The 9,663-nt window shown below is 36.9% G+C and overlaps 2 protein-coding genes across 2 annotated transcripts; one reads left to right on the plus strand and one right to left on the minus strand.

Moving 5' to 3' along the window:
* Positions 1-1,837: 1,837 nt before the first annotated feature.
* On the plus strand, positions 1,838-5,677 carry LOC121250636 (probable polygalacturonase; the record flags this gene model as incomplete). The annotated part of the gene is given in 6 exon segments (XM_041149813.1): positions 1,838-2,290; positions 2,975-3,095; positions 3,921-4,095; positions 4,383-4,453; positions 4,577-4,843; positions 4,846-5,677. Coding segments are annotated over 6 exon segments (1,452 nt in total), but the record flags the coding sequence as incomplete, so codon positions are not given.
* Positions 5,678-6,170: 493 nt separating this feature from the next.
* Positions 6,171-7,284, minus strand: LOC121250637 (photosystem I reaction center subunit N, chloroplastic-like). Its single transcript, XM_041149815.1, is given in 4 exon segments — positions 6,171-6,433; positions 6,539-6,664; positions 6,745-6,876; positions 6,878-7,284. Coding segments are annotated over 4 exon segments (528 nt in total). The 5' UTR covers positions 7,058-7,284; the 3' UTR covers positions 6,171-6,343.
* Between the last annotated feature and the right edge of the window lie 2,379 nt (positions 7,285-9,663).

A 9,663-nucleotide genomic window follows, 5' to 3' on the forward strand; every position in this document is an offset into this window, starting at 1 on the left:
TGCATCACTTATGGATGTCCAAAGCCGATTAAAAAAACTAAAAGAATCTGGTTCAGTACTTTGCTTCTATGTCCATAAAACTTTTAAAGGTGTTCCACGTGCTACTCTAAAAAGTTGTGTTTGGTTGTCAAATAAAATTCAACTCATATCAATTTATTTTAAAATTAATTTTTAATATAATATATTATTTTTTTAACTTTTTATAAAAAAAAATTAAATTCATATTAATCTATTTCATACTTTTCAATTTAAAAAGTTAAAAAAATCTCAACTTAAAAAAATTACACTCATTTTAATTAAATTTATAAAATATTATTATTTATAATTAAACTCATCTCAACGTCTAAGTAAATAATAAATCTTCATGCGAAAGTTAAATTGCTCTGATCATGTTGGGAAAAGTTAGAAGGAGTACTTGCTTGCTTCTTTGAGTCATATTTCTATAGCTCATGACCATGCAGCAGAATGCTTGGCTACATATATTCTATTTAAGCCCTACAATTTTTATAGATAAATTTTTTAATTATAAAATAGTTTTACAAAAATAATTTATAAAATAATATGATTTAATACAGCACATCAATTTATAAAATTATTTTTAATATAATATATATATAACATATTACAATAAATTATATTAATTTATAAATTTAATTTTATTAAAAAAACTAAAATTTCTTTGACTCGTTTTTAGATATCTAACTTCTCTTATTGATTCAGCTTTTCCCTTCTCTCTTCACTTGAGACCAAATTGAGCAAGCATACGTACAAATATATACAAGCAAATGGTTTCAAAATTCCGTGCCTGTCTTCCCATCGAAGGTTTAACTTTTTTTAATACGTTATATGCCACGTCAGTTCTCATTGAAAAGACTTCTATGTATTCGTAGGCTTAGATGTGATAAATTAAATTATAAAATTATTTTTATTATAAAATATATCTAACAAATCTTATAAAATAACATTAATTTATAAATTTATTTTTATATAATTTCTGTAATAATTTTCTTTTATAGAAGATAAATGACAATTTTATCTATAAAAAAATGTTTTAACTATAAAATGTTTTTATAAGAATACGTAATTTGGTGAAAACTAAAATAGCATAAAAATGACAGTCGAAATGTGGGCAGTCTTGGACTGCTGTCCTTGCCGGATACTTAGCTCCCACGTGGCAGTGATGCAGCAAACTCAGCCATTCAGCAGCGCACACATCCTGTCAGAACCCCATTAATTTATTTTGTTCTTTTTTTCAAGAGGAGTTTGCAGAAGTCTCCCGTGAAGAGCGGCTCCTCTTCCTCCACCGCATTTCCATCCACATTAATCCTCTGCTTTCAACACCACGTTCTTAACTCCCTTCACCCAATAGACTTCCGCCACGGTATTAATTAAGTTATCAACATACCAACCTTTCAAGATAGAATAATTCTATAACCGTGGTCTCTTCCTCGCTCGATCTGTCCACACCGGACAAACCGGATCGAGGCTTTGTTGGACTTTCCGAATTGGGCCCCACACATTTTCGACTTCGTAAAAATCCCATGTCCCCACCGCTAGAATACGCCGGCACGAGCGATGCGCACCACCCACCCTAACCCCACCCTAGCCCCCTAGGGCCTTTGACCACCCCACACTTTGCTAAATTCTCCACCTTGACGTCCGCGTATTCTCCATATAATATCGCATCGCCACGCCACGCCACCACCTTCTAACACCACCTCCGGTGTGCGTCCACTCACTATTCTGTCCATCTCCAATACACCCACGTCATCTTCCTTCTTCTTTGTTTATATTTCGATTTTTTTTTTTTTGATTAGGGAAAAAAAATGAACTCTGAAAAGCCGTTATTCGGCGTGTTCAGGGTAGCTTTATCAGGCCCCCATGGACGCCGTTGCTTCTGTTGTTCGGTCTCCTTGCGATCCTGACCCTTCAAATATTCTCGACCGACACCGTCTTTTCGGTACGGTGGATAACCGGATTGCCTGGAGCCGACGACGGATCGTCCCGCCCCCGTGACGTTTTGGGTGACGAGAGGAGCTGCGTGGGGTTTTTTGGAGCCGTGCCGAGGAGAAAGGTAGTGATGTCGATAGCGGATTTCGGGGGAGTTGGCGATGGGAGAACGTCAAACACCGAATCGTTTCGGAGGGCGGTACGGTACATGCAGGGTTTCGGAAACAAAGGTGGGTCCCAGCTGAACGTGCCGAAGGGGAGGTGGCTTACGGGGAGCTTCAACCTCACGAGCAATTTCACGCTGTTTCTCGACGAGGGCGCTGTAATTCTTGGTTCCCAGGCACGTAAATAGTTCAACAATTAAAGCTTCCAGTTATTCTTTATAATTACCAAATAGGGTTATTCTTTTTATTATTTTTTTTTAGATGAAAAATGGAATATTCTGTGACCTGTGTGGTAACTTGGTGATTAAGAATGACCAGGACCAAAGAAAGGTAGTCTACTAATGGCTGTTTTTCCATGAAAAAAAGGAGACTATTTTCCATGAGAAAGTTGAAATGGGCAACTAAAGGGAGCTGCCCATAATTTTTTTCTATGATACCGTACGTACTACGTATCCCCATTTTTTTTTATAGTTTGAGTCTAGTGCTCATGTTCTTAATGCGTGTAATTATTACCCAAAGAATAAGTGGGCTCTAGCCTCTAGTACTAATACCGAAGGAATATTTTCTACGGGGGGACAATAATTAATCAAGCTCAAATGCTTACTACCGAATGCATTGTCTCGTTTTGTTTTTAGATATGAGATGAATTGAAATGAAAGTTAAAAATTAAATAAAATATTATTAGAATATATTTTTTTAATATTATTTTTATTTTTAGATTTGAAAAAATTGAATTGTTTATTTTATTTTGTAATAAAATTTTGAAAAGTTATAATGATTAGATAAGATGAGATGAATTATGAAAACAAACAGGCTGGATTTTAGTAAGTTGGTAATCAGCTTATTTCTCATTTGTACAGGACCCAGAAGAGTGGCCTATAATAGCGCCATTGCCTTCTTATGGAAGAGGGAGAGAGCGACTAGGAGGAAGACATATAAGCCTCGTACATGGAGATGGTCTCACTAATGTTGTCATTACAGGTAACGAACAACTCCTTTCTTCTTTTCCCTGTTGTGATGAAATTCTTATTATTCTGGTGCTATCAGTAATATTTGAAGTATGTATGAAAATGAAATCCCGTCTTTTTTCTTGCAAATAATTTATCTTAATTTTATTTGGTACATGCATAAAACAAGTAGGACTTATTTTGTGTTTTGAGTAAAAAACGAGTCATTTTGAATATCTACTATTTATGAAGCTGATTAAGATTTATGTAATTTACTAACACTCGAAACCGTTGTGGGGGAAAATGTAATGTAATTATTTTCATGTCGTTTTGTTTCCATGTCTCTGTGGTAGTAGATGGCAAAATGCCTATATGTCTAATGAACAGCAGAACTTGCCAAGAAATGATATCACTCTTAAATAAATTATTTGTTTAAATAACTAGTGTTTTATTTTCCATTTATATATAATTTCGGTGGTGATGGAGGATCTAAAGAACCATTATCCTTTCTTAATTTATGTCTTTTTTTTTTTTTTTGAAAAGAACGATTTACTATATAATGTTGGTAGGTGTTATGTCATCTTTTTTTTTTTCAAGTTGTCAGTGTAGCAACCAAACTCTTCGTTTCTATCCTTTGTTTCCTTCAAAATTGCTTCTGTTCCATCAAGGGGCTATTGACATTTACAGGTTAGAAATAGTGTGTGCGCACAATTTGCAGCATCATTCATTCAATCGCAAGTTATAAAATATATTAGAATTTTTCCTCATATATTCATTATTTAGTTTTGAATGCATGCTATCTCGTGTCTCCAACAAACAGATTGTTTGTATCTGACCACTTGATTATTTTTTCTTGCAGGGGCAAATGGAACAATTGACGGCCAAGGGAAGATGTGGTGGGACCTATGGTGGAATAAAACATTAGAGCACACAAGAGGCCACCTCATTGAGCTATTGAACTCTAACAACGTTCTCATTTCAAATCTCACCTTCCTCAATTCTCCATTTTGGACCATTCATCCCGTTTACTGCAGGTTCAATGTCACCATATGTTTTCTTATTATCATGTTGTTTATATTTTTCTCTATATAAGAAATATGGTTATATAAGACTCATTTCAAATCTCACCAAGTGTCCCAGATGGCTCATCCCCTCCGGCTTTCTTTACTATGAGCTTGATATATGGACACTTGGATATTGGATGCAATTTGAAACACTGATGTAATCTCATATAAAATAGAGAGTATTGATTTGTTTTCTGACCTGCTACTTTGATATGTTATACTTCAGATGTGCTAACTATTTATTCTATTTGTTTCAGTAATGTTGTTATCAAAGGCATGACAATCTTGGCTCCTCTCAACGCACCAAATACTGATGGTATCGATCCAGGTATCTTACTCGTTTCCTCATTCTCTTATATTCCTTCTTATATTCCTGATGCAGTGGATTACCGATCCTTTTAGAACAAAAGGGCGTAAAAATTTATCTTGAGCATTAACATCCAATTTGCAGACTCGAGCAACAATGTGTGCATTGAAGACTGTTACATTGAGAGTGGGGATGATCTTGTTGCAGTGAAGAGTGGTTGGGACCAATATGGAATCGCCATTGCCCGTCCAAGCGCAAACATCATTGTCAGGAGAGTTTCCGGCACCACACCAACCTGCTCTGGGGTTGGAATAGGTAGTGAGATGTCTGGTGGAATTTCAAATGTAATTGTTGAGGATTTGCATGTTTGGGATTCAGCTGCTGGAGTGCGTATAAAGTCAGACAAAGGTAGAGGGGATATATAGCAAATGTCAGTTTTAGTAACATAATCCTGGAAAGAGTCAAGATACCCATTAGATTTAGCAGAGGCTCTAATGACCACCCTGGTGAAGGATGGGATCCCAAAGCTGTTCCTAAAGTAAAGGGCATTTTCATAAGTAACATGGTTAGTTTAAATTCAACAAAAGCCCCCGTGCTGGAGGGCATTGAGCATGCATCATTTGAAGATATATGCTTAACAAATGTTACGCTTCTTGGTATCTCTCGGTCCACAGCATGGAAGTGTGAATTTGTTTCAGGGTTTGCCAGTGAAGTGTTCCCAGTGCCATGTGCTCAGTTGCAGCACAAGGGATCTTCATCTTGGTGTTCATACTCATAGCTTTTTTTGGATACTTCCAGATTCGTATATTCAGAAAAATTAGGTTTATTTGAAGGGGTTTCACTTGAACTACTCAGCAATCCTGCGTTGAGAGATTTAAATCAACGATCTCATTTTGGGCATGACTGCATTTGCATCGTGCAGTTCATATGAATTTGTTTTCCTGATATGGGTACGGTGAGATATCCTGCTGGTTTACTAAAGAGTTTGATAGAGCACTGAAGATTCAATGTCAGCCTTCGAAGGTTTTATCTGATGATATCTGGGTTTTTTATGGCGAGTTCCAATTGCAATTTCTTCTTGGATTCTATTGTTGTTTTGCTGTTACCCACATACTACACATTCAACATTGAGAGAGACACATAGAGAGAGCTAGGCTGAACTTGTACAGAAAATGCATAGAAGAAATGTAACATGTATAGCACTGATAATTCTTTTCACTGATACGAAGTTCATGTTATTATTTCGAAGTTGCCCATTTCATCTCTCACTCAACAAAACAAAAAAAAAAAAAAAGTTGCCCATTTCATTTCCTTCTGGTTCACTTTCCAAGGAGTCTGATATGTGGGGAGAGGAGCAGCAAAAGATAGTCTTATGCTTCTTGGCTTGTAGCTACTTTGAGAAGTATATTTTCTCAACAAAACTTAATCAGAAATTTGTCTCAGCTTCTGCAGATAAAACTTGAGGAAACTTTTCATGATAGGAACATAAAAATTTACCAAGTGGATTAGGCTTATTGAAAAGAAAAATTGATAAATGCCTACATACACAATTTGGAAATAATTTGGAAATCAATCTGGAATGATAGCTCTAACCTTCACCTCGCTTCGATGAGTAATTCGTTTTAAAATTTCCATGTGGACTAATCTCTGCCCCTAAATAATCTTCCAACAGCTAAACCATTAGTGGCTCTTGGGGTTGGTAAAGAAAACAATCACGCATCTGATTATGGACACGAAATCGCTTTAATTTTTACTGTCCATTCATGAAAATAAACAATGGGTATTTGGAAAGATCTGAATTTGAGAAAGCACATTGCAAAAGACACGAATGTAGTAGCGTTTCTTTAACAGAAATTTAGGTACATGTTAAGAGGAAAGCACATGGTACGGAAGGGAATAAGATTTTCCTCTTCACCATTTCCAGAAAACATTGGAACCACACTTGTATTTGTCCTTCCCTTCACATTCCAGCGCCAAATCCTCAGAAAGAAATGGCACTTTCTGCATCAGCCCAAGCAAATGGAGGAGAACCAGTCAAAGAAAAGTTAAAACCCATAGTAAAAGGAAACCCAGAAAAAAATGATTCTAGTCATTGACGAGACTAACCTTTTGCTTGGCAAGATCTTGGCAGCCGGTGAAGTTCTCGGGGAACTTGCATGTGCCAAATTGAACTGTATAAGCTCGTGCAAAGTTTGCACCACTCGTGGCCAATCTCTTCTTGTCATTCAGTTCCTACTACAACATTCGTGCTTAGTTTAAGTTTCGTGTTAGAAACCAATATAAGTAGCACTAAAACAAGCTGCATAATATACCTTGTTCGCTTTACTCTTTTCAAGGTATTCTTCGATGACACCTGCATTGGCAGAGGAATTGGAGGCGGCAGCAGCAGTTGTGAAAAGGGCGGCTGTTAGGCCAAGCAGTGCAGCCCTTCTTCCTTCACCTCCCACTGGATTCTTTTGGTTCAGAAACTCTAACCTGTTGGGCCCTGATCACAGGCAACTTGTGACCAGCCACAACTGGGGATGCCACAGAAGGCATGGAAGCAAGCTTTGCATTAATCTCGGGCAATCCAGCGCCCGAGATGGCATAGTTGCATGCCAAAACAGTAGAGTTCATGGCTGCCATTGCTGCAAACTCTGATTGCACTAGGAAATCAAAGTTCACTTTTTCATTCCAATGAGCTACTGAACAAAGGTGAAGAGAGGGTGGTTAGTGGTTGTTTATGGGGTTATGGATATTTGATAAGGAGTGATATGATAATGAATGCGATAATGGATAGTGGAGGGAGTGTGGATAAGGTGAGATTGACTCACTCCTATTGGCAAGCTCTGTTCTCCATGCTGTGTTTGGGCATTTGAATTTCTGTCGTGAGCTATATAATCTTGGCCCCACTTTGGAATCGAAAGATGTGCTTGGTATCTCTTCAGTGAGGACACAACAATTTATATCAGGGAATGTTCAAAACTACTACCAAACAAAGGAATTGGGGAGTATGGGATTATTCAATATTTCCCTGTGGCGAGAATGGATACAGGAGTTTTTTAAAACTATTATCTTTTTTTTTTTTTTTTTAATTTTCAATCAATTGAGATCTTCTCCAATCGCTTGCCGAATTGAATCTTTTTTATTTTATAAGCAGGTGGGGGGGTTCAAATGTGGTTCTTCTATTTGGAGACCAGACCTTATGCCATATGGTCCAAAGGATCTAGGCAAATTGAATAGTGTAGTATATAAGGATAAACATAACATTAAATACTTATGTGAGATTCATGTTGTCCAAAAACTTGATATTAGTAGCATTAAATTTTGTAGAGTCCACATAATATTGTCTCTCTCTCTAAAATTGGATCATCTAATTTGGTAGACAATTGAGGATAATTTATGTTCATTTTCAATTAGGAGGAAACTAAGGAAACTCATTTGTACAGTTTTTCTTCTTGGTCCCTGAAATTATGCTCAAAAATTACTTTTTTTAAAAAAATAAAAGCACATAGATTTTACTTTTTTATAATAAAAGTACGCGCCTATGGAGAATATTTTAGAATTTTACTAGGAAATATTTAAAAAAAAATGATATTTACAATCATAAAGTGTGCAAGTCTTACACATTCAAGAGAGTATATAAGACATACACATTATAAGATTGTACCTAATATTACTCTTTAATATAAAAAGGCTTTAAACAAATGTTTGAATAACATGAACTGTATAGGCAAAGAGAATGCCACTTCCGAAAACAATATAAAGTCAGATTTGATCATAGAAGAAGATGGTCCTCGGCCTGCATTGCAAACAGAAGAAGTCACCAAAGACCAATTCTACCCATGATAACTTTCGTCTCGAAAACTTTTTAAAATTGAAAGTTGAACACAAACCCATAACTTTTTCGGTCCAAACCCATTATCATGCACGAGTGGCTAAGAGCATGGTGAAATTATCCAGTGACATTCTACACAATTCAAATATAATCACGTTACTAATTAATCAATACACGTAGTTCTTTCACGTAAATATAACCACGTGCAAACAGCAAATCCAAGTCGCCAAAATTTGAAAAAAAAAAAAAAAAAAAAACTCTATATATAAACGGGGAGAGAGACTATTACTGGTGGGGATATTCACATCCCCTTTGGATTGGGCCTGATCAGGATACTAAGGCCCCATCTCAGCCCGAGTCTCGCCCATCCAATGGGCCCGAGAACCATCAATAGAGCCGGCCCACGATCTGCACAAGAAGAATGAGGGGTCATACTTGTGCGAGAAACATGTCGATGTGGACCGACAAGACTCGCCAACCTTGACACCCCTGTGCAGGAACACCTTGTGGAAAGACCCTGTCTCGCATTCAAGGATTAGATCTGGGAACGGAGATCGCGGACGACACTCCTGCCCCTGTCAAAGTGCACTGGAAGTGACCGTTCCACCAACCTGCCGTCAAGACACTACCCAGGGAACCACACCACATTAAAGATTATGGCTTGGTACATGTGCGCGAGACGCTAAACCCTGACACAAGGGACGAAATGTCTCCTAGATACCTAGCATAAAAGTCGAACACCAGGTAAACATACAAACCCATTCTTTTATACTGAAAGAATTCCTGTGAAGAAGATATACTGACTTTGGCATCGGAGGTTTGCTAAAACAACCCCAAGCCCTCCAAATTCTCTATGTTGCAAGTGACCGAGGCTCATTCCCGATGTGCAAAACACGTCGTCAACAATTACCATTTTAGCAATTGTTCTATTCAGTACCACACCTAGCATTGATGAGAAAGAGAGATAAGGGTTTTAGGAGAGATGGGGTTTGGGCTTGTTGATAGGGTTAGAATGTCCAAAGTATACTGGTGGGCACATTTTTACGTAAGAAGTCCCAGAAGAGAGATGAACAGTAGTGTCGTCAGTATGTAAAACATATCATCCACATCACTTAAATTGTAAGATTTGATTTATTTGATTCAAATTTTAAGATTTTTCTTATAAATCAAATTATGTCATGTAAATACTTTATTAAATACGTTATCCACACCAACTTATAAATTTTTCGTATCTGAGATGAGTATATGGATTTACTAGAGTCGGTTGAGTTCATTCATCCTAAATGTGTTATCCACAAAAAATTTCCAATACCACCATTATTTATACCTCTTCCCTTGACAGGCTAATTCTTATCTTTTTATTTTCAAACTGTTTCTCAGCTCCTGGGGAAAGGAATAGTGAATACCATTTTCT

The sequence above is a fragment of the Juglans microcarpa x Juglans regia genome, chromosome 2D (genome assembly GCF_004785595.1).
Source record: "Juglans microcarpa x Juglans regia isolate MS1-56 chromosome 2D, Jm3101_v1.0, whole genome shotgun sequence".
Classification (NCBI taxonomy): domain Eukaryota; kingdom Viridiplantae; phylum Streptophyta; class Magnoliopsida; order Fagales; family Juglandaceae; genus Juglans; species Juglans microcarpa x Juglans regia.